Source organism: Ictidomys tridecemlineatus, chromosome 7, assembly GCF_052094955.1.
Source record: "Ictidomys tridecemlineatus isolate mIctTri1 chromosome 7, mIctTri1.hap1, whole genome shotgun sequence".
Classification (NCBI taxonomy): domain Eukaryota; kingdom Metazoa; phylum Chordata; class Mammalia; order Rodentia; family Sciuridae; genus Ictidomys; species Ictidomys tridecemlineatus.
In genome coordinates this window covers 167,848,682-167,874,622 of record NC_135483.1, presented here as the reverse complement: position 1 = coordinate 167,874,622, position 25,941 = coordinate 167,848,682, and the positions used below count along the sequence as shown (strand labels likewise).

General features: G+C 38.1%; 1 protein-coding gene and 1 long non-coding RNA gene across 2 annotated transcripts in view; both read right to left on the bottom strand.

Moving 5' to 3' along the window:
- Positions 1–16,748, bottom strand: part of Cd28 (CD28 molecule) — a 30,947-nt gene extending 14,199 nt beyond the window's left edge. The window contains exon 1 of the mRNA XM_078018478.1: positions 16,601–16,748. Within this exon, the coding sequence (XP_077874604.1) occupies positions 16,601–16,748 (148 nt within the window). The remainder of the gene's footprint in view (positions 1–16,600) is intronic.
- A 6,203-nt stretch (positions 16,749–22,951) lies between these two features.
- LOC144365338 (uncharacterized) lies at positions 22,952–24,899 on the bottom strand. The gene is made up of 2 exons (XR_013423647.1): positions 24,704–24,899; positions 22,952–23,998 (listed from the first exon to the last, which is right to left on the bottom strand). It is a non-coding gene; the product is annotated as an uncharacterized LOC144365338 (long non-coding RNA).
- Positions 24,900–25,941: the final 1,042 nt, after the last annotated feature.

The following is a 25,941-nucleotide window of genomic DNA, read 5'->3' as shown; positions in this document are numbered from 1 at the left end:
ATTCCTATCCTCAGGGGAGTCTCACTACCATTTTATTAAATCCTTGTTGGAAACCAGTGTCTAAACACCTTCAGCTTCCCGTACCATTCATTCAACAAATACTCTGTAAAAGCACTGCAAAGTAAACACATGAGTAATCTTAAAAGTTCTGCCTCAGTCTGAAAAATCCAACTTGTTTCTTTGTTTTTCTTCATTGGGCTTTTTTCTTTGTTTACCTAGAAGGAATCTTTGGGCCAGTTCTGATTGGAAGGGCTCAAAATGGCAGTGTATTCCCTCCTTTTGAGAGAGTACAATTAGGCATTTGTCTTTTTGTTTACTAACCCTCTGGAAAGTGTTTGTGTTGCTAACTATTTGGATTCTGTTTTAATGGGTCTTCAGATTTCTTCTGATCTCCCTGTGACAGCAGACATAGGGAAAAGATGAGAACAGGACTTCTTTGTAGGAATAAAAAAAATAAAATGGAGCTGTGGGCAGGGAAACTGAGTGAGGCTAGAGAGAAACCCCAGATGGTTACCCAGTTTGGCTTCCTCATTCCAACACCCAACAATGAGGTGCAGAGAGGGAGCGAGGGGGAGAAAAAAGGGAAAGCTTTGCCATGCAGATTCCAGTTTGCTTAGTGTTTCTTGTCTAATTCAGGGTGTGACATCTTCCCAAGACACACACAGGAGATAAAAATTCATTCCCCAAAAAGAAACTTCTTGGGTAGCTCACAATCTGGAGGGGAAGAAAGATGTACAAACAGATAGCTAATTTTAAAATAGTGGCATAATGATCTGCAGTTTCTGGGGGTGACTGAGGATCTCTAGAGAAGATGACCACTGACTGGCCTGAGAGGTGAAGGATGATGTATATATTTGTTTGACAAAAGTTTACCAACCTATCGTGGCTAAGATGTGCCTTGTATGGGGGTTGGCATAAAGTGGAAGAGTGTGTGTTGAGGTTGAAGGTGAGTTAGGGAACTGTGGGGAAGATAAGACAAAGAGGAAAAGAGAGCAGTCTACGCAAAGATCATAAGGAGGTGAGAATGGGCATAGCAGATGTAGGGAATTATAGCTACCTCAGTTTTGCTGGATCTTGGGTTGTAAAAGACAAGATTGGCAAAGCAACTAGAGTTCACCATGTTAGAGAGCTTGGGCCCTCTCCTGCAGTAATGGGAACTTACTGAAGGTTTTTAAGCAGAAAAGTGAATGAATGCTCACAACTTTTCATTTTATATAGATCACTTTAGCAAGGATAGGGCACATGAATTTGGAGGATACAAGAGTAAAACTGTGGAGTCCATTTAGGTTACAGTCGTAGTCTAGGCAAGAGGTGAAAGGGACTATATTTCCATATGGTTTGAAAGAAGTGGATGAAGTTAAGAAATAATTACAGGCTAACATTTGCAAAACTTGACATTGACCTAAGAGTGGTAAGAGAAAAGGAGTTAAAAATGACTTCCTTAGACAACACAGACAACCAGCAGCAATTATTTTCCTTTTGCCTACATCTCTCCTTTATTCATCTCTTCTTCATTATGTCACCAGAATAGTTGGTCAGAAAGTGAAGTGAAATTTGGAAATCTGAGATATGAAAAAAAAAAATTCCTCCACCTTTGGGGATCATTGCAAAGAAAATATGAACTAATTCAGAGATTACTGGGAACACAGTTGACTTTCTGGAGTTTATTACAGTGTTTGCTGATTCTTAGAAGAGAGAAGCAGCAATCTTTCTCTCCTGAAACTATTTTCCTTCACAATGCATATTGGAGTGAAGTAACTGAAAGATAGCATTACCTTCTGTCCATCATTGGGCCTCCAAATTCAAACTTAAGCATTGTTGAAATGGACCAGATTTCTCCTAAGCCTATTAGGCCTCAGAATAACAAATTTATAACTTTCTTAGGAGAAATTCAGGACTCCTTTAGTGAAGCTGGCCATTACATATTCAATATCATCTTGGTGGTTGGAATATCCAGCAACTGAATGAGAAGGGGAAAGTATTTAATTTTGTGACTCTTTCTGCTAAGATTTTGTTAGGAAAGTATTTGAAAACTATTGGTTATAAGGGCATTTGATGATGTAAAGGATATATCTAATTTATCTGTCAATATTTACTTTCCTCTCTCTTCTGTGTCAACACAGATCATTTTTAAATTAGTTGACTTTATACATAGGTACTGAACTTGAAATAGTTTACTTATCTATGTTATCTGTAGCTGATAGCTAATTTAGAGTTCAGGTTGGGTTGATAAACTTCTTGTTTTTCACTATTTATATCCTTTTAGCACTTGATCCCAATTATTTTTTATCAATAATTCAGAAAAGATTAAGTAAGAAACTATAGCATAGGACCTCAAAATCTATATCTGCTTTGGAGGATATATCTGAATGAAAGAGATTAATGTTTGGTGAAAACCAGTTACTTTAAGTGATATTGAATAGGTGTGATTATTATGAATTCCAGTAGACACAATAACTCTGATTCCTCTTATTTTCTCTTAAAATGGAGCATGTGTGAAAATATATACCCTTCACTCTATGGGAGTGGAATATAAAGACACAGATAAAACAAGGCAACTAAACAATTGATATTTGACCAGGATATGTATTTTTATTCTCTGAGTTTCTGGGAATCCATAGTACTTCAAATAATTCAAGGTCATATTATAAAATTTAAGGACCTATCTAGGCTCAGAAGAAACTAGAAAATAAATAGCTTCCCCATACTAACTTCTAATTCTTATCTACTTTCTGGATCATGATAGCAATGGAAAACACCCCTCTTAGCATGCTTTTGTGTTAGAAAACTCAGACCTTTTTCAGGCAAACTCCATGTGGGTCAAATCTACTATGTTAAAAGAGAAATATTATCAACTAATCAATTTGTATTTGCTTCTGGCATCAAAATGTTGGCTTGACTGACACTTCTGTAACTGAATTGACAAGTTGTTTTGATGATGAGTTAGTGCTTTGCTTTTCAAAGCCTTTCCTAGCAGCTTACCCAGCTAAAGGTGTGGAGACAGGAAGCAGTAACCTCAAACTTCTTTCCCTCACAGCTCCTGCTTGACAACAGGCAACATAAAGATGAAGATCGGAGGTGAGAAGGTACTTATCTTCTGCTTGTGAGCAAGGCAGTGAGAGCTAAAAGATTTCTCACAGATAATCTGTTGTTCTTGTGACATAGACAACTTCTGGAAGGTTGAAAATTGCTTGGGCTTCCATGAGAACCGTGTGGAAGTGGGGGGGGGGACTTGGTTATCAAAAAAAAAAAAAAAACCTTTGCCTATTGTAAGTAGGTCAATTACTATATTTAGTAACCAGGTCAACTCTCTGCACAGGTGGAATGGATAGCCACCTCTAAGGTGTGGTTCCTAGCATCAAAGCCCCCGACCCTAAAAGGACACTCCTTGTCAGTTCAATTAATGTTTGCATTTCTGAAGAAGATGAAGCCAAAAATATAATGTTAGAAATACATTGGCTTAAATGAGTAACTATGGCCTACATTCATGGGGCTATAAAATGCTTCCTCTGATTTTATTTCATCTGCAGTTCTTATGAACTTGTGAAGTAAATAGATAGACAATCCTCCTTATGCCCATTTAACAGTTGGGGAAGTGATGTCAAAGAAGTCCATGAATTGCGCAGGTTTCAGGACAAATGACTTGAGACCTGAGCTCATGCCTCATGACATACTCTAACCTATAGAACTTGTCAAGAAGATGGTACCAAGTGTCTCAGTGAATAGGGAGTGAATGGAATGGCAAGAAGATTGGACCAAGATAAATTTCATTTTCTCCACCATTTTGATGGAATCCCACCTGTGTGTGGGTTGGGGGAACTAAGCAGAAGGAAACTTAGAGATGATTTACACCAATACCTTATTTTATAGAAAAGGCAACTGAAAGCAAAAAAAGCAAATGACTTTTTAAACAAGGTCACAGAAACAACTGAAGAACTAAAGTATCTATTTAGGAATGTAGGAGTAATGTTTTAAATCACAAATAAATAGAAAAACAAATTTGCTCATTCAATAAGATTGCATTGATTTCATGTTCTTATTTAAAGAAAGTATATTTCATAGCTGTTTTTGCATCTAATTTTTTACCACACATACAGCAGCTCTCATCTGTGATTTTGCCTTCTGAGGTTTCAGTTACGACAGTCAACCATGGTCCAAATATATTAAATGGAAAATTCCAGAAATAAGCAATTTATAAGTTTTAAATTTGTATCCTGATGCTACTGTATGATGAAATCTTATTCTGTCCCACCTGGAGCGAGTCATTCCTTTGTCCAGATATCTGGAGTGTATGTACTACCTGCCTATTAAGTCACAGAGTTGTCCTTTGGGTTATCAGATCAACTACTGAGGTATTTGACTGTTTGGGCAAACAATGTCCCAAAGTGCAACAGCACTGATTCTGGCAACCTGAATATGCCAAAGAGAAGCTGTAGATTGCTTCCTTTAAATGAGAGTTCTCTACTTAATAAGGGAAGAAAATCATACACTGATGTTACTGAAATGCAGAGTAGGAATGAATTGTCTGTTCATAAAATTGTGAAGAAGGAAAAATAAACTCATGCTAGTTTTGCTGTTGCACCTCAGCCTACAAAAGTTATAGCAACAGTGCGTAAGTGTTAGTTGGAAATAAAAGGTATTAATTTGAAAGATTTGGTCCTGAGATTTCAGACATCCCCTAGGGGACTTGGAACCTATTCCCTAAAATTGAGGGGAGATGAGTATACACAAAACATTTTGCTAACAATTTGAAATACCTCCTGAAGGTCATAGACAGATCCCAATTAAGGTCCACAAACTATAGGTTCACACGAAATGCCTCTTAAAAATTAATTCCAATGCACACGCAGTAATTATACCATTGAAGCTCTTTCAGCTTGTCCAAGTGTGCAACACACAAAGTCAATTTTCAGTCCAACCCTCACTGGGTAAATCCTTAACTTTGGGGCTTTTGTGAATTACATTTGTTTTACAATATTCCATCTTTCCTTTTCTGTATCCTGGGCACCATTCACAAATAAAACGGCATATAGAGGCTCGTGGAGTCTGTAGCAGTGCGCAAAGTTTGCATGGGAAGCTAAAGAAGCAATTAGAAAGACACGTGTTGAGCTGACAATATGATTTCCTCCAGAACTTTATATAGCCTTCCATTTATGCGCATCACAGCCAGAGTTTCTTTTGCAGTTGAAAAAAAAAATCAGGTTATAAGATCTTAATCGTATTGTTTCCTTTTTTTAAGATTCTGACTGAACAGAATTTAACATGTTAGGTAGGAACCAAAGAAAATGAAAGCTTTTTCCTTTCAGCCATCTTTCCCTATGATGTTTGTGAGCAAAGTGAAAAGGTGAAACTAGTTGCCCTGGCACAAAACACCTCCCTTCTGACCACAGAGCTGGTTAAGTTACTGTAACTTTCCTCTAAGTACATTTCCTGTTTGGGCCTAGAACACCCTTCAGCATCTGGCCATCTGGCCACTTGTTCCTTTTCAGGCTCCATAATGGACAGGCTTCCCCACAGGCCCATCCAGTGTTTGCTCTGGAACCTGTAAGCCTAACTCTGTTCTCACTCAACAGTCTGTGGTTCTGATAACCAGCCTCTGGCTTGGCTTCATTCAGATATCAGAAAGAGGAGTACAGAACGTCCACCAGGCTGTAGCACCATTTGTCATCCCCTTTGAGCTACTGAGGAGATAAAAGCACAGCTACTAAAGACATATCGCGCATCAAAGGGCCCCAGACTCTCAAAATTAATATTAAAATGAAAAAAAAATGTAGGTTACAGCTTTAAAATAACTTTGTGGTCATTGCATCTAATTCTTAGTTGATTGTTAACTTGAAACTTTCCCAATTTTCACAAAGAAACGTGATTTAAGGAAAGTCAAAAAAAAAAAAAAGACTTTCAGTAAGCATGATACATATGCATATATATGGTATCATTCAGGATTCTAGCATACTCAAAATAGGGCAACATGGAGGGATCATTTATGAAAGATGACTGGCAAAGATGTGGAGATGGCAATGCTACCGAGCAATGGGACATAATATGTGACCACTGTGGCTTGTAGCAGCAAGGTTATGACCACCTTTAGATCTGAAGGGGTGAAGGGTCCAGGAAGTTAACAGAACCAGAAGGAAAGAGAATTGTGTAGAGGAGTCTATGACAACAGAAGCAAGTCATCTGTTGAGAGAGTCAGCAGAACTAACCAGCCCCGTCCAAGACTGTGTATGTCTCTCCTATCAACTTTATCAAGCACATTAGCTCTATTAACAGACCATAAGATTTTAAAACAAAATCTAAAGTAACTTTAATTCAAACAAGGACAATTAATTATAAGTAACAATAAAAATAGAAATAGAAGCCTAATCAATAAATTTACGAAGCAAGAAGTTGCTCTTGGCCAGCTCTAGTTTAACCACAGCCTTAACCCTGTGTTCTTTCATAGGCAGACACTAGAGTGTAAAGGACACTTGTCCTTGTCCCTTTAAAATATTATTGTGTTACATGCAACTATTAGAAAGTAACTCAGAGGTCAAATATTTCAGCAGGAAAAAGTCCCATCTGAGCCCTGAGATAGATCTAAGGCATTTATTTTTTGAGAGAAAAAGTTATCAAAACAATCAACAAACACTTTTGTTGATTAGTTGAAATTTTGATTAGTTGCCAGAGAATGGTTCTTTGGTATTCTGACTTTCTACCTTTGCAAAGCTATTTGTTCAGCAAGTTAATGGTGGGATCTAATGTGCTTGGTTTGGGGGAGATGGGAAGATGCAAACCACAGAGCTGCTTCCCCCTAGGAGAAACCCCAAGGCAGGTACACACTTAGCTACACTCCAAACCCACAAAAGGTACAGGAACCCTAGAGAGGGTCACTGGCAGTCACAGTTGTGGACACAACAGGAAGGGGTTGTGATTCCAAATGGGGTGACTCTAGAAACTTTTATGTTCTCTACCCTTTACCTGGGCTGTGAGGCCTGTGGAAAATTTTAGACAAGCTGATTAGGAAAATGTCCTTAGTGTAAGGGTTTGTTGGGAACTAGCAGAACATTTATTTATATAGGGGGAAATAGATGAATATAGCTGATACCAAATGTTGAGGGCTTTTAAGGCTACGAAAAGGCACATGGATTTTACCAGGAAGGCTACCAGAGACATTGAGAACATCAAGGTGTGATTGGGGTCTCTTCAAACAGCAGCAAGGAGCAAGGTCAGAAGCCAGGAGAGATCAATCAGGAGGCTGCAACTGCAGCATCCATGTGAGTTCATAAGGCCTGCAATGTGGAGGTAGCTGCTGGGCTATAAGGGGTGGACAAGACACTGGCACTCAGTCTCACAGACTAGGTGGTGAACAGGATTAGAAGCTGACTAGGAGTCCATGGACTGGGTGAGTGCGAGAGTGGAGACACTGCTGACAAAATAAGTTAAGAGAGGAAATCTGTTTGGGAAAAGTTTAAGGAAGCTAATCAGAAATAAAAATGTACATTGGAAAGTCATCTGCTTTAGGATGAAAGTTAATATTAAAACTGCTAAAATGTCATTGCCTGTTCTGTGATCCACCCCTACCCCTCAGAGACACCGCCCAGCAATGCAGGGTGTGAGCACCTTAGAACAGAAACTCTTGACATACGCAGCCAGATGAATTTGGGTGCAATGTCACCCAGTTCCTACCAATTTTCCTCTCATCTCCTAATGCTAGAAGTACAATCTAAAAGATTAATCCTAACTCAAATCAAAGTGGAAGCCATACCCAAAGCCGCTTGAACCATCCCCAAATCAAATTTTATTATTCTAGAAGTTACCTGTTATCCAAAGAGTAGATAAGCAGGGTTTATAACTCCCTACATAAATATTGTGACAGTATTTCAGTTAACAAAGAAAACTCAGAAGTATAAAGTGATCCCTTCTGTTAATATATTGCTTTCTAAACATATATTTTAATCTACTAACCAAACTTGGGAGCCAAGTTTCTTTCCTCCTGAGCCATCATCATTCTGAGCCTTCATGCAAAAATCACTCTGTAGGGAATACAATACATGTTTCCTATCTACTTCATTCTCCCTAAATCCTACACCTTTAAAGAGCCTGCTCAGGACCACCTTGGCATATCCGGAATTTTCTAGGTAAGTGTCATGGCTCAGAAATTTGGAAATAACTACTGTGATAGGCCTTCATATTACATAGGAAAATAAGAGATAGGGCAATATTATCCCCCAAAGTGCTGTAGTCATTTCTAAGCATGTTAGCACCTAAGATCATGGTTATTAATCTTTCTAATAGATTTCAGAGATAACAGGCTTGCAGTTCTTTGTATTTGCACTATCAAATCATAAGAGCACCCACAAGGGGTAAAGTGGATGAGTTGCCTTTAGAGTTGATAAAAAGCATTTTAATATTCCACATTAGAAGCATTTTTAAGACAAAAAGAATAGACTTGAGATGTCCTCTAGTTCAACCCCTTCATATATCAGACGAGGAAACTGAGACCTATAAAAGTTGACTCACAGTATGACAGGCCAAAGCTCCTAATTATGTTTCCCTTTCTTGACAAATTTTTGGCTTTAACTTTTAAGTCTTGGGGGGGGGGGAAGGCAGAAAAGAGCAGACTTCATTTTCCCAAAGCCAAGGTCAAGCAGCCATGTCCTTGTCCCAAAAAATACAGGGAGTTGCTGAGATTAACATTCTTCGCTGGAAACTGGAGCCCTGCCCAGTTTGGGCAGGGTTGGTTTGAACTTCGTGACCCTGTTATCTCAGCCACGAGCTGAGGTCAAGCCAGCCATGTCGTGCACTTATGAGTGCTCAAGCAAGAATTTAAAGTACACATGGGTTTAAGTCCTTAGAGTCGAGTGTGCATTATCCCACTGGCCTTGTTGACAGAGGCTGACACAGAACTCTAGGACCAATCCCCAGAGAACTTAACATATGTACACACATTTAACAAAACAGTCTTCATTCTCAGGTCTGCCAGCATGGAATGACTCACCTGACCCCTACATATCTCTGCCCCTGTAAGGCCTTCTCTTCCCCTCCATCTTAGAGATTTGTCCTCCTATCTCTAATACTCCCATTTCCTTGCAAAAACTCCTCCCACCCTCCTCTTTTTCCTCTCCCACTTCTCCTTTCTTTCCTATAAGCCTTCCCCCTCCAGTTCTGCAGCGCCATATACACACACACTAGCACCAACACATTCACACACACTCATGTTCACACAACACACACATTCTCTCACACACATACACTCTGCTCACACCTACACATTCACACTCACATTCACACACACACACACACACACACACACAAGTCCAGCACTGGCTCCTTCCACATGTCAAACTCCATTAAGTCATTCAGTCTGTAAACATTTATTACATCCTGACCACATATAAAATACCATAGTATATTTAAGTTCCTAACCATCTTCAGCGTATCTATCCATCTCTTCTTTTCGATGTCTCTATTTTGACCACTCCATGTTTTCTTAACCTTGTGAAGTCTCATCTTCTTTCCCCAATGGCTCTCTGCCTGAACTCAAAAGTCCCGCTGGCCTCTTTCCCAAGCAATTGTTCACTCCTCTTTTCCTCCTTCATTCGATGCAGTCACCCACTGTCTCTTTCTGACACTTCCTCCCTTGACTTCATTGGCATGCCCCCTCCTCCCTCTCTCACCACATTCTCTGTGTCCTCTGCTGATCTTCGGCTGACTCCTAACAAGAAGTGGTTTTCAGATTCAGTTGAACTCTCTGCTTTCCTAGTTATACCCCCTCCATTCAACTCCATGCCCCAAAGATGAGGATTCCAAAGTGTTTTCTTCTTATCCAGTTCAGCTGCTTCAAAATGCCTTGAAAATAAAATTTAAACTTCTTTTATCAGTATTCAACCCCCTGCTTAGTCTGATTCTTCCTCTCTAGCCTCCACACCTTTGACTTATCATCTGTTCCAAGAACATTAAACAACTTTCCTGATTTAGTTTCCTTATTAATATCATTTCTTCCTCAGACAACTGTAGCATTGATAAGAACGTGGACCTGGAGCAAGATTATCTGAATTTCTATATCTATCAGCTGTGATTGCAAGCTAGTTACTCTACCTGTTCAGTATTTCAATTTTCTTATCTTGCAATAGTATAATCATAGTAACTGCTTCATGGGAACTGGGCAAAGATGAAATGATCAATAAAGGGAAATTCAGCTAGAACAAGAGTAACAATATAAGTGCAAAAGAAATGTTAGTTAGCAAATTTTATTAATACATTATCCATTCAAATCTTATATACTATTAAAGCCCTGCTCAATGCTGAACTCTCCATAAAGACTTACCATCCTACATTAATCTTATCAAGATATTTCTTTCATGTATTCTAATTTGGGTGTTAGTTTGTTCATTTCCTTCTTTAACAAATATCTGTTGAATACATACATGCTTGCATGTATGTAAGAATAAATAAGACGTGATCCTGCCTTCGAGGAGCTCACAGTCTTCTAGAGAAAAAAAAAACGGATGGGTCAACTCACACAGCAACAATTTGGGGAGTTTTGAATGGTAAGGAAGTCCCTTAATTTGTCATTTAGGATCTCAAAAAGGACCTTCAGATGACAGGTACAGGAACATTCCAGATTGCAAGAATAATTTATGCAAAGTTATGAAGGCATCAATTAGCCATGGGTGGTAGGAGGATGCCAAATATTATCACTTATCCACTTCCTGGTGTTGTTATATGTAGTTTTCTTAACCAAATTGTAAAACCCATGAAAGCAGAGAGAACTCAGTTAATTACATAAACAGTTCTTGTGTGCAAAGTCTTTATGTTTCTTTTCCTGTTCTATTTCCTCAGGCTCCAAAATGCAAGAGAGGTTTAATAAATATTTGTTAAAGTGAGCTACACTCCCATAGAAACTTCTCTTCTGAGTCCATAATAAAGACAAAAGTATCCTGGATAAGCTTCCTCGGGGAGGTGGATCTTGAACCAAAGATGTAAAGTGAAAGACAGGAGCATCTAGATGGGCAGAAAGGGATAGAGAGCACATTCTAAGACAGAAAGAGCCTCAGTCAGGTCACAAAGAGGGAGTGCAGGTGTGTGAGTCAATGAAGAAAGCTGCATTGTGGGAGTTGAGGGTCTTATGTTAGGGCACCAATGAAGATTGTCAGAATATGTAAAACGGGACCAGCCTAAAGAGATCCAAAAATGCCCCAAATTTTTGCAATGTCATCTTCCTATCAGCATCTTCTAGAAGCCATCAAATTATACAACTTTATTTTCTGTAAGTTGGGCAATCTCTAATGTTCCCTCTCATCTCTAAAGATCTGTGATTGAATTCCACATTTCTCTGGATGTTTCTGTTTATACTTGTTTCCATATAATAAAGTAGTGTGGATAGAGTACTATTCACAATGGTCCTAAGTGAAAAGAAGAAAAAAATTTTAGGAAGACTTCACAATTCTCATTTTTACTTCTGTGACTCTCAAAGTGGGTTTTTCTATCTGTCACAGACTGGTGTCTTCCTCATAGAAGACATTCAATAAGTATCTGTTGAATAAGCGTATAAATGGGGACCTGTCTTGCCAAAGCATAAGACAGAGTGGGAACTTGCGAACACCCTGTTTTAGTTCCCCAGGGATTTCAGGGTAAAAGGAAACTCTCCTCATATATCACCCATTCTCTATGAGAGAGAGCCTGTGGATCAGAAATGGAAGCTTCCTGATCTTAAATTACAAACCCTTACTAGCAGCAGTGTTCGATATAAAAGTAAGTTATTGGGTCCAACAGGCTGCAAATGCAGCTAAATGATGTTCTAACACTGTATTGTGTGTGTCAAGTATACAACCTTCTACTTTTTCAGCAAAGTTTTAAAAATTCAAACACCCACCCATGTTCTCAGTAAGAGAACATACGTCATCGTTAGAATGTGGGATGGGTTGCTGGTGTAATCTATACATTGTACGGTGGATTGTAAACTAATGAGGTGAATCAGATGCTGTGGAGAGGGACTCACAATTAGATTAGAGACTAAAAGTAAATTGTGAGTAATTGTGAATGATACCATCAGGAACCATTAACCTAGTTACCTTGTCAGCGAGAGTCCCCAAGATAATGAAGATGATGACAAAGTAAAAGATGATGGTAATGGTGATTTAGAGATAAAGGAGTGGAAAAGAATTAAATAAGAAATTCTCCACCATCTGGAAGCTTCTCTGCTGGCAAAGAGAACATAAATACACATAACTTGGATGGACAAACAGACCAAGTATGAAATTAGTTGAATTACTAAGGCCAAAGAGTTTGAAACTCCCTTTTTCAGAGAGAAAGCAAGTGGGTAGCTCTTGATCCCAACCAGCACACCTCTCTTCTAGAGTTCCGAGTCATCAAAATGAGAGTAACAGGCAAAATGTTAAACACCCACTTTGCAAACACCTCTGCCCTGCCCCCACTGGGGATTGAACTTGAGGGTGAATTACTGCGGAGCTACATAATCCCCTGCCCTTTTTTATTTTTAAGACAGGATCCCACTAAGTTGATAAGGCTGGTCTCAAACTTGCAATCCTCCTGCCTCAGTCGCTGGAGTAGCTGGGACTATAGTTATGCACCTCCAGACACCCAGCTTGCAAACAAGCCTGGACCTGGGATGTCTTCCCTATGGTGTCAGAGACTGATTCTCATGTAACAATCCTCAGACTAAAAGGTCTGGGTATGTTGGGGTTTTTGTTCTTTTCTTAGCTTTTTATGGGTTGGTTGGTTGGTTGGTTGGTTGGTTGGTGGTGATGATACTAATACCATAACACTAACCGAAAAGGGTTCATGAAATCACCACAAAAGAGACACACAGATACTTGCACACAGCATAGAAAATCAGAGACTCCTTCAGTCAGTCAAAAACCACCCAGATGTTGTTTTTTGTTTTTTTGGTTTTTTTTTTCTGATGATTGGCTAAACTCTCTACAGAAATGGTCTAACCTCTATGGAGAAAAAGTAAATAATAACAAAGATGAAAAGATTTTATCCCTTGCAACGACTGCTGTAAAATAATTGTGCTTTGCAAGAGTACCTGCCCTTTGAGTTTTAGGAAGGCTGAAATGAATCGTGATCTTCATCAATGCCCATGTTTGTTAATATAAAGAGCTATTGTTTTAGATAAGCCACAAATGGCATTTTCTGCTGGGATTTTTGTTTCAGCGCACTGCCTGCAGGAAACACTTGAAGGAAGATGTCCATGCAAGGGACATGCCACATGGTAATCATAGGGCATTTCTCAAGAAAAGAAGAAAGACAAGAAAAGGAGGGTCTACCTCTAATGAAAAGGAGGCAGCGAGATTCTCCTCCCACCTATAGCATGTGAGCATTTCAGAGTTCTGATCACAGATTCATTTCTATTTCTAATCTATCTGTGGCAATGACTCATTCAATTTCCTGGAATTGACGTATCGATATTAATTTTATGGTCCTTGATGTAAAAGCCCTTGCTGGGTGGTTGCTTTAAAAAAGAAAAAATAATAAGGTAATTTATTATCTTAGAGTATGGTGGTAGAGTAAAATAAATGCTTAAGCAATGCCTACATTTTAAAAACATCCATCAAATTTATTTCAACTAACAAGAGACCCAATTCTTTTTTAACAGTCAGAAAAACTGGCTGCAGTGTGTTGGAAGTTAGGTAAACACAGCAAACTGTTGATTACATTTTATTTTTCAATGTTCATCTTTTCACCTTACTTTCCCAAGCCCAGCCCCAGAGCAACACTAAACTGTGAGCAGTAAATTACTTCTTTCTTTGTACAAATTACTGCAGAGGAGTCATTTGCTGAAGACTGAACTAAGGATAAAGTTTTTAATTGCTCTGTTTTACCAATATGACTTTTTTTTAATTAAATGTCAATCATTTTCCTGCCTTCTGTGCCTCTCTAAGAAAAAGAAGTGCTGGGGAAATGCAGCAGCATTAGAGAGATTAATCTTGTCCAAACTGGTCATTTGACAGTTTTTTGCTAAGATCTGGGAAGAAACTAAAAGAAAAACTCTTGTGGAAAAATAAGGAGTGATACCTGATTTTTATCTTCATACAGAATGATCAGTTTGCTGAAAAATAACCAGTGTTGGCTGGAAAATGTATCAACAATGCCAGGTATTACCTACATATACACCCCTTCTACCATTAATTATGAATCCTTTTCTTCCAGAGGCCTGCTGTTCCAGGCTGGACTCACAGTCCAGTGTCCAACAAAATCCTGTCTTGTGAATCTCAGTTGCACAATTATCCACATCTCATAGAAAGCATGCAGCCTTAGCAAAGAAATTGTCCAAGTTAAGGTTTCCTTACTCTGCCTCAATCATTTCTTTAATTTAGCCATAAAGATTTCCTACAGGACCATCGAAATCATGAAGACTAAAGTGAGGCTTAATCATCATAAAATAGGTATTTCAAGCCGTACTGTGAACCAGTGAGTTAGAATTATTAAATCAGTGTTAATAATGAACTGTTCATATGTACACATACACACCTACACACACACACACACACACACACACACACACACCTCAATGCAGACAATAGTAGCTTCTTACAATTCGAGGGATGACAATTGCATTTTCACAAAGAATTTCCTTACCTGTAACTTTATGGGGAGTGAACAAAAAGAAATGAAAAACACAAGAAAGATTTTGCAGCATTTGATTAGAACGGATCAAACATTTTCATATGTTGAAATTACCTTTTTTTCTCACAAGTGTTTTTTACTAAAAGAGGCATTTCAAAGTATGGCCTCTACGCTCACCCCATTCAACTTTATTAATGGCCACACAGCATCAAATCCTAAAAGTTATTAGGAAAGTGAGTTGACATTTCAAAAGCAAATGTATCTTAATGTAGAAAACAAATGTTCTACATGTGTGAAATCTCTAACCACTTTTTAGTTACACCCTTTTAATAAATATTCTAAAGAGGAAAATGCAAAGCTTTGAGTCTTACCAAAAAAAATAATTTTCAAAAGCGAGTGGAAAAATTAATGATAGATGATTGTTCACAAAGCACATCAGAAAAGCATTTTGTGTACAATTACTACTGGTAAATAGTTTTTGGTCTGTCCCTTGTTGTCTAATAAATTAAGACATTGTAAATATTCTTTTAAAATAAGTTCTAAAGATCCCTTAAACAAGAAGTGAAAAAAAAACTTCGAAAAATAAATTTTTAAAAATTCTTTTAGAATGTACTTAGTAGCTCTAAATGCTTAGTACTAGACACCAGACATAACCAGTTACCAGCCCATGTCTTTTGTTATATCAACACCTGCTATCAATATGCACAGTTTGTGCTCACTAGCGTATCAGACAACAAAAACAGATATGTAACTATTGTATTTCTGCAGGCTGGGAAATTATACTCTTTGCAGTGCACACAGTTGATGTTTAAGATCTGTTGATCTTGTAGTCTCTGTGCCACCAAAATAAGTGAGAAAGAAAATTGAAGATGCTGGCTCTGCAAAAGCTTTTCCAGGGGAAAAATAAATAAATAACAATCCTTACTTAAACACACCTGTTGACTCCTATCAGTCCAATTTTTGAGCAAAGGTAAGGACCCTTTTCTAACTCCAAGAACAAGTTGAATGAACGTATTACTCCACCCTCCCAAACAAGCTTTTTCTGTTAGAAATTGTGGTTTTCTGAAGATGATTCTATATAGATTTATCCTGGTCTATGCAATTACAAATCAGGTCATGCTGGGTGAAATAGCCTAAGGTTCAAGACCACAGGCTCTGGATCAAGCTATTGTGGTTTGGACTCTGCCACCAACAACTGGAACCTGTAAATCCTTGGGGAATTTGACCTTCCCACCCCTCAGTCTCTTGATCTGAAATATTGCAAAGGTTGGTTGTGATAACCACCTCCTGGCTGTGACAATTGACAATGCTCCAAGTAGGTGCTTGCAAGTGTCAGAAGTATCATACTCCTCATTGTAGTTACTGGGGTTTATGGACTTTAATCTAAACAGACTTCAGCCGATAGTAAAAGAATACTAACTTATTAGTATTTGCACTGTACCAGCTTCTCTGGTGACTCCGGGATTTGCTTTGGAACTCCTTCAACTCTAATAGAAATAGTAATAGTAATTCAGGTAAGTAATAGTAATAAAACCAACACTGATATTGCTAGCCAAGCATTTTGCATTTGCATTATTTCATTTTATCTTCACAATGGCCTTAAGATGAGGTTTATTATCATTCCCATTTCATAGTTAAGGAAACTGAGGTTTGAAAATCTTAAATACCAGCAACGGCTCAGTTAATAAGCATTGGATCTGTGAAGTGAGCCTAGGCAATCTAAATTCAAAGCTTTCAGAACAAACCTACTTGAAACAGTTTTCTTAAACTCAAGGGGGAGAAAAGGTACATACGCTAAAAGTTCTTGGGACATTATCAACTAGCAGCTAAGTAAAAGCTTCTTTACTTCCAAAGAACTTTTGTTAAAGAACTATTCTGTATTCTGAGAATCAAGGAGTTTCTAAATTAAAGGTAACCGTATGAAAGCCAAACTACTAATTTCACAGGTTATTTGAAATCTAACATAAACCACACTGATTGCAAGGACACAAAAGAAAACCTAGAGGAGGAAGAAATCAAAATCGTTTACCTGTTACTTGAATCGAGGGGAAGAAGTTGAGAGCCAAGAGCAGCAGCCTGAGCATCATTGTCCTAACAAGGGCCAGGGCTCCAGCCCCTCCTCCCCGAGGAACCCAAAGTGTGAAGTGAACCTGCCTCGGCCTGAGAGTCTCCGTCATCTATACGGAAACCCCCAACTCACTTCCTTAGAGCACATGATCAAGGGACCCAAACCACAGGGCACTGTGACTTTCATACCAGATGTTACACTGTTTTGATGACTTTAGATTTTTGTCTCTTCTTTGAAAGGCGAGACTTTTCTTATCACTGAAAAAGTGCACTGGTCACTACATGAGAATTATTTCCTATTGATAGGTATCAGAGCTGTGAAAAATGGGTGCCTGAAATCCAGCCAGGGACTTCAGCATAGACAAACAAGGTGTTATAAGAAGAAAAGAAAAAAAAAAAAACAAGCCCCCTTGAAGAGGAGAAGTAAAGGAATAAGGTAGGAATAAACCAGGTCCAAATTACACCGAGAATTATTTGTCCTGAAGAGTGGAGAAATGTCTGCATTAAGTGTTTAAAGGAGTTTTAAATGTTAGGAATTAAAACGTTTGTACTGGTTATCAGGTAGCCCTATGGAACATTCAGCACTCAGCGCCAGGTTGATGCCAAGCTTTTCCCAGCTCACTTCTAGGAACTTGGCTAAATGGATTTGGCTTACATGCACTCAGCCAGCTGAGGGTCTGGAGGTTCCTTAAGCAAATCGGTCAGAAGACATCTGATGTTCTTAGAGGGACAGTGGGTAACCATAAGCCCCTTGATATCTCATGCTCACTATGTCCCTCAGGAAACCATTTGATGTTGAGTGGCAGACCATAAGAAGCAGCTTCACAGCAGGTTCCTCAAGAAGCCCACTGCCCCTCCCACTTCCAGGTCCTCTGCAGATAGAACCTCTCCACCAGCACCGCCCACTCCATCCTCTTCCCCTGGCGCCGCCTTTAGGGTCTGGTAATCAATGGCTTTCTCAGAACTTTTCTGGTAATTTTTTTCTCTTTTCCCATAATCTGGTCTTTATATAATTACTGTACTTTGCGATTTTGTGTATGATTCTTAAAAAATAATTTGTATTGCTTTTTATTCTTAAAGATGAAATACATATTAAAGATGAAATACACATTAAATCAAAGTTCACCTATAATCTCCTCACCTGATATATAAACAGTTGCTATTCTATCCGCTGCTTTCCATCTGACTTTTAAGATTTTTCACATTTGCTATCATGTTTTATTTATAGTTTTTCAACAGATATATATTATTATCTGTTATATCTTAAACATTTTCCCATGTGATTTAAGTACATGTATTAATTAAATTTATTTTTAACTAGTATATAAAACATATTTTACATATTAATGGGGTATTACATGATTTTTCTATTAATTTTTTATTTGTTTTAATTAGTTATAATGACAGTAGAATGCATTTATGTTATGCAATTTGATATATTATACATAGATGGGATATAATATCTCATTTTTCTGAGTATACATGTTGTAGAATCATATTGGTCATGTAGTCACATATATACATAAAGTTATAATCTCTGTTTCATTCTACTATCTTTCCTATCCCCACATGCCCTCCCCTCCCCTCCCATCACTTACCTCTACCTAATCTAAGGTAATGCTATTCTTCTCTAGTGCCCCATGCCCTATTGTGAATTAGCATCTGCATATTAGAGAAAACATTCAGCCTTTGTTTTTTTGGGACTGGCTTATTTTGCTTAGCATGATATTCTCCAACTCCATTCATTTACGGGCAAATAGGGTATTTCATGATATTTTAACACAAGTATATGTTGTATAATGTTTAAATCAGGTAAAGTATATGTCTCCCCAAACATTTATCATTTCTTTATGATGAAAACATTTGAAATCTTTTCCAACTTTTTGAAATGCACAGTACATTATTGCTATCTATAGGCACCCTACTACACATTAGCACATCAAAACTTCTTCTTACTCTTAATTAACTATAGCTTAGTACCCATTGGTCAACGTTTTCTTATCCATCCCTCATTCTCCCCAACCTCTAGTAACCACCACTCTAGTCTCAACATCTGTGCAATCAATTTTTTTGGATTCTGTATATGAGTGAGATCACAGGATACTTGTCTTTCTGTTCTCGGCTTATGTCACTTAACATAATATTCTTCATTTTCAACCATATCATTGCAAATGACAGGACTGCATTCTTTCTATGGTTGTGTGGTATTCCATGATGTATATGTACCACATTTTCTTTTCGTCAGTTCATGGGCACTTAGGTTATTTCTACTTCTTGGCTATTGTGAATAATGCAAAAATGAACATACGACTGCAGATATCTCTTCTACATGCTGATTTCATTTCCTTTGGATATACACACAGGAGAGAGATTGCTGGATCATGTGGTGGTTCTATTTTTTATTTTTTGCAGGAGCACCATGATGTTTGCCATAATGGCTGTACTAATTTACATTACCATCAACAGTGTACAAAGTCTCTTTTTCTCCATGGTATTTCCAGTGCTTGTTACCTTTTTGATAATAATCAATCTTACTGGAGTAAGTTGACATCTCACTGTAATTTTGGTTTGAATTTCCCTGATGACTAGTGATGTTGAGCAGTTTTTTCATGTACATGTTGTCCATTTCTGTGTCTCCTTTTAAGAAATGTGTGTTAAGGTCTATCACCCATTCACTCATTTTTTTTTTAAGTTAGAGATGAACACATGCCTTTATTTTATTTATTTATTTTTATGAGGTGCTAAGGATCAAACCTCATGCCTCACACATGCTAGGCAAGTGCTCTACCGCTGGGTTACAATCCCAACCCTGTATTACCCATTTTTAATGGGTTATTTGGTCCCCCCCCACACAAATTTTTTTTTTAATTCTTTTTATATTCTGGATATCACCCCTTGTCAAGTGTATAGCTTGTAAATATTTTCTCCCACTCTATAGATTCTCTCTTCGCTCTATTGATTATTTCCTTTGCTAATGGCGTTTGACTGGTTTTGCTTTTGTTTTCTGTGCTATTGGGGTCTTCTGCAAAATTTTCTGGCTCATTTCAAAATCCTGAAACTTAAGCACTTTATAAAGATCATTTTAATTGATGTATACTAGTCTATATTATTCCCCAGTGTTGTTGCTTTTTTAATTTTTTGCTATTTTAAAATGTTACAGTGAACATCTTCAGTGACATTAACTATAAATGAAGATAGTTTTAATGTCTCTCTCTCCTGATTCAATAAATGAGAAATCAAAAGTGTTTCCTTTCCTAGTAGACCCCCTTTGTCTACATTTCAATTTTCTCACAAACACAATCCTTGTGACCTACAATGATACTTTATTCAGTCCTATGGAGCAATTCAGTCACACTTTGGAAGTATAGGGAAGTAGCAAAGTAACTCAGTGCTCTTGGTTCTGACCTTCCATCGGGTTAGAGGATAGAAGGTCTTACTCAAGGCCTGATGTCTTTCCAGGGACAACTTAAAGAAGGACTTTTTTAAAGGTCACCAGTGTCTAGAGCCACCAGACTACCTGGATCTAGGAGGAGGATCTCTGAGACTCACGATGCCGCCTAAGAATATGTATAGTAGGAATAAGGATGTCCTGCGATTTCCCATGATTCATAATGAAAAGCTAAAGAGTAAGTTAACAGTGGTCATCTAGCATATTAAAGATGACAAAATAGTATCTAATTAATATTATCTACATGGTAACACTTAAGTGAATCAAATTTAGATGGAAAAAAAAAAGTACAATTATCTGGTCTAAATCCTTTACTGTGAAGACAAGATAGCCAAAGCCCTTTGAAGTAAGTCAACTTACGCAAGCTCATAAAACAATCAAGTGTATTTGATTTCATCAGTTGACCAACTCTATATGATTTCATTCTTTAGAATAAAAAGGAACTCAAACTGACATTTGCTTTCCCTTTTTAAAAAACATGTATCACAGTAAAGAAACAAATTATTTCATTAGTAGTTTCACGTTTACACTTAAAATTCAGTGACATTCATATATCCTACAAGGTAGAAATGACAGAGATGAAATAGGAACCTTAAACCCATCAATACATAGGGAAACCCTACTACAGTTATAACAGTCACAATACTTTATGTACCAACTTATGCACCAAAATAATAACATTGATGTACCACTTCACATTCCTGATATCATTTAATACTCACATAACCTGTGAGAAAGAAACTATTATTATCCCCACATCAAGGAAGGGAAGACTGATCCATAATGAGGGTTAAAGTATCTCAGGAAGCAGTGGAGCCAATATTAGAACGTAGAAATTTCTAACTGGAATTGCTATGCTATAAGTGAAGCACAATAATGCCTCTTGACAGTCAACCCTCTCCAGTATTAAAGATTTCTTCTGGAAAAAAAGGTAAGGCAAACCACAGGCAGCATTAGTTTATAAAACATCTAACACAATGTCTTCTGAGACACTTAGGTAAAGAGAGAATGGCCCAAATGATACAGGGAAGGCATAGTCCACACTTATTCTTGAAACTCAAGGACATATGTGTCATGATGAAACAAGCCACCTTAATCCATCAACAACAAGTGTACTGAAGTCCCAACCACATGGCTTGTTGGAGAAAATACAATACAGGAGACTGAATTCCATATGCTCGTTTGTACATAATGGGAACTAAGTCTGGGTGTGGACACTGAGGGGTAAAAATGAATTTCAGAGCTTTTACCACTTTCTCTCTGGCTAGGATGCTTCTCACCAATCTCTCTGACTAAATCACACTCTTCCTTCCTGGGTCAGAGTAAATAGGACCTCCTCAGAAATGCATTCTACAGCCACCATGACCCCCCACACATACACAACACACACTGTCCCTACTTCTAACCACTCTAAACCATGTTCTCCTGCTCTAATTTTTATCACACTTATTTCATAAAGTGGAAGAATGTCATATCATCCTGTTATTTATTAGATGTCTGTGTCCCCCTAAGACCTTAGACAAAAGTATGAAATCCATGGCTCTCCCATTCACAGCTGTATTCCTGTGTCTAGGTGTAAGACATTTTCTGAAGGAATGAAACATTCCACCAGGGCTCTCTTTACCCATGGCTGCAATTGTGGATTTCTCTCTTTGTTACTCTTAACAGGATAATCTTGCCCTGGTTGGCTTCCTAAGGATAAGACACTAGGAATAACCCAGCATAAAATTCACCTTGTCACCAGTTAGGACTTCAGCCTGTATTCCTGTCTACTCCCTAGTTGAGTTGTGCTCAACCATGTAGGAGACTCAAAGACCCACTTCCTTCACATTTCTCTTACAGTCAAGTCCAGAGTCACTCCTAGCCATTCAACATTTGTCTCTCCTCTCTCCTAGGCCCCCTGTGAGTCCCAAATGGTCCTTGAGAGATAGGGATGCTTCCTACACAGAATACATACCCAGATTCAACTTATCACTCTGACTGAAGAAGAGAGATAACTGACTTTGACTTCCAGTGGCTAAAAAGCACAGGAGTTGAAGTCTCACAACCTTAGGGTCTAAATCCTAGTAGGGCCACTTTCTAAGCTAAATGCTCTCAGAAAGCCATAGCTTCAGTTCCTCTTATGTCAAATACAGGTGAAAACATCTCACTCAATATGATGTTCACACTTCACATAGTGACAATCTCCCCCACCCTTGAGATTTAATGAATCTCCATTTCATACTTCTTGTAGGAGCTGAATAAATGTTTGTTGGATCAATCAGAAAAGATCATTGCATATATGTACTACATATTTGTGGGGTTTATTTTACTTTACAGTATGAGAATCACGAAAACCCTGGCTTAGAAATTACCATAGTGTTCCTTTGGATGCATAGTTCTTCAGTAATACACTACCAGTAAAACTATCACCCAAGAGCCTTAAAAAATTACAGTTGTCAAGCTTTAAGTTGTGAGCAAGAAGCCCTAGCTATTCACATAGAGCAAGCCGGCCAGGATAATATCTGCTTTGATCTAAATCCCAGCTAGACGCTTGCTTTTCATTTTCATTTCTAATTTTCCCCACAGCTCTGCCTTACAGAGATTCTAGTGCTCACATAGCAATTGTGGGAAAGTAATAAAGCCTGAGAGTCTCTCTTTGGGTTTTGTAGTATTATTCCAGCTGTTTGTATTTTTTAAATTTATTCAAAAAATAAACAAAGATGAAGTTAAGAAAGTTATGCATATTGTCTCAAACTAGCAGAACCAAAGCCTTTAAAAGAAAATTATGCTGAACTTTAAAAGAAATGGGAAAAGGGGGGAAAAAAACCTTTGATACTAATGAACTAATTCCACTGAGTAAATAAGTATTACAAAACAGATGTATTTGCAGGAACAATCTTTAATATTTCATCAAGGATTACATGAAAAATATTGTGAAAAGTAGCTTAAAATAATCACCTACAGACCTTTGGACCACTTAGAGATTGAGCTCTATCACTCCAAGTTATAAAGCAGTAGCTAAAGTTTATTAGAAGCTGGGAGCTGCCAGATAGTATGCTAAACATCATGCAGATTTTATCTCATTTAATCCTCACTACACCCCTAGGAGCTTCAGACTGTAATTATCTCCATTTTATAGATAAGGAAACAAAAGCTAAACCAGGTTAAGCAACTTGCCCACAATGGCACACACTAAGCAATTCTCTCAGTCTGTGTTGTGAGGTTACAATAGAATACCACAGACTGGGTAATGTAAACATTTATCACTTTATGGTTCTGGAGCCTGGGAAGTTCAATATGAAGGGGTTAACACCTAGCAAGGACCTTCCTGCTGTCTCAAAGACAGGACAAAGAGAGGACAAAAGAGAGCAAGGCTGAAATCATGGGCCTTTTATAATCAGCCCTTTTATAAACCATTCATGCAGATGGAACCTCCCATTAAGCCCCATATCCCAATACTGTTGCACTGGAGGTTCATGGTAGTAGCAAAATACAGATCTAAGCCCAACTGACTTGAAAAATTGAAATCTAATTTCAAGAGTCATGGGAGAGGTACACACAGTCTTTATCAAACAAAAGCTTAATATGCAATCATAGTGCAGTAGTTAAGAGCAAGGTTTCTAAAGAGAACAAATCTTTTTTCTGGGCACATCTGACCTTCAGCCACCAACTTCATAAAGATACCACTAGAATTCTATATGTGCTTGTGAAATCTTCCTCTACACAGGAAAATGTGGTTCTCATTACTACCTATGGACCCAGTAGAGAAGAAGCAAAACTTGCATAGTTTTTATATTATCTTGAAATAATTAATCCTAGCCAGACTAGGAATTAGTGTCCTGTCAGCAAGAGGGACACTCTGTGAACCCAGGAAATGTTGGTCTGAGCTTTAGGATGGTTCCATGACGAAGGATTCATTCACTTGATAACCTGAAAGAAAGCAGAAGGGGACGGCCATCGTTACAGATGGAGAAAGAGTACTACAAATCAGACTCCAGCTAAGCTGTTATGATGGGTAAACTTAAAAGTCTTAGGACCCACAGAGACTGCTGTTAGGAAAACCTACTGTTCTCAAAATCCTATTTTTATGAAAATCTAATAGTTTCACTGAACTCTATTCTTTTAGTCTCAATGAAGATCAGCCACCTGCCTTGTTGCTAGTATGACACAGTTACCAAGGGCTCTGTGTCTGGCTGGTTTTTTAATTTTCTAAAACCACTAGGGTGCTTGGATATTTTCTAGAAACAGGAATGGTAATTAAATATGACTGGGGTTGGGAGGGCAAGGTAAGGAATGTATTTCACTCTACATCTTATATTGAACCTGATTTGACCCTCTTCTATTTCCGACTGTGCAATCACTGAAATGGTAGGAGGCAACCTCTGACCCCTTCAGGGATTGCAGATCTGTCCTAGCCTTGGGAAAATGACCATATTTGGTTTTCCTCCTTTTGGAATAATGTTAAGGGCCTTCATCCCCTAACATGTTGTTTAGCACAGCACCTCCAGGAAATAGAAATAGTTCAATGTGGCTTTCAATGGTCTCTCATGTTACTGACCCCCATGGGAACCTTCTCATCCTCCCTGTTGCTGTGTCTCCCTCCCCCTACCCCTTTCCACCAGTTCCCACACTCACTGACTAAGGAAGGTCAATCTGAATACATCTGTCCACATCTCCGGAATGTCACAGAGGAGTAACAGCTGTTGATCTCTGTTCCAAACACATTATCCTGTTTGTCCCAAAAGTAGCTTGGGTGAACTCCAACGGATATATACAATCTTTACATCCTATGAGGAATGTAGAGCCAGGAGATTATACTTCCCTCACTTTCTTTGGCAGTGGTATAAATACAACACGCTTTTAAGTACTGGATCCTATCACCACTAATAAGAATATTAATAACTATAATAACAATTATGGCTAAAGTTTATTAAGAATTTGCTGTGCCAGATATAGTGCAAAGCTAAAAGCATCCTAAATTTTTAATGCTTTATTTTCCACTTAAGTTTTAGAAAAAGCAGTATTTTTCTTTCTCCCTGTTACTGTCCTTCAGCATCTTAATACACACACACACACACACATACACACACACAATTTCTCACATGTACAACTGAGAAAATGTAAGATTGTATGTTTTCAAACAACATTGGAGGAAAAAAAAAAGAAATTGGGGAGGTGTACACTGAATCAAAATGCATTCTGCTGTCATATATACTTAATTAAAATAAATTAATTAATTGAAAAAAGACTTGGGAGGGAAGGATAAAGCTGAAGCTGACATGTTACAAGATATCCAATCCTAACAGTAAAGAACAAGAATAAGGAAGTTAAGGTCTCAAGCAAAGTACAGACAAATCTAGTATCTACACCCAGAAACATACCCTAGCACCACTGTGCATATAATGTGTTTTATATGTTGCCTTGAAAAAAAGTTCCAGACTAATTTGTTTACATAAAATGTAGCTCCCATGACATTACAGGCTGCTGAGAGTTGGAGTGACTGGAAACTAGCCCATCATTCTCCTCACTGAGGACCCAGAATTGACATTGGAAACACGGGGAAATCTCATACCCTTCAAGAACCTAATCTAGCCTGATTTCTCATGCTGTTGTTCATTGTGCAAGATTTTTGTTAGGTCAAATTTTTATAAGGCTCTTCTAGAAAAATTAGAATTTTTTAGATGAGTTTTAAGCAGAGAAAACAAGAATAGGAATGCCTACCATGGTACCTGAAAATGGACTGAATAAGGAAGGTCAACTTACCTGTATTTGGTTACTTCGGCACAGAGGGTTTCCAAGGGAGATCAAGGCATTCCCCTTGTCCCCAAGGAACTCAAGTCTGGAATAAACACTGATAAACAAGGCTCTAATGT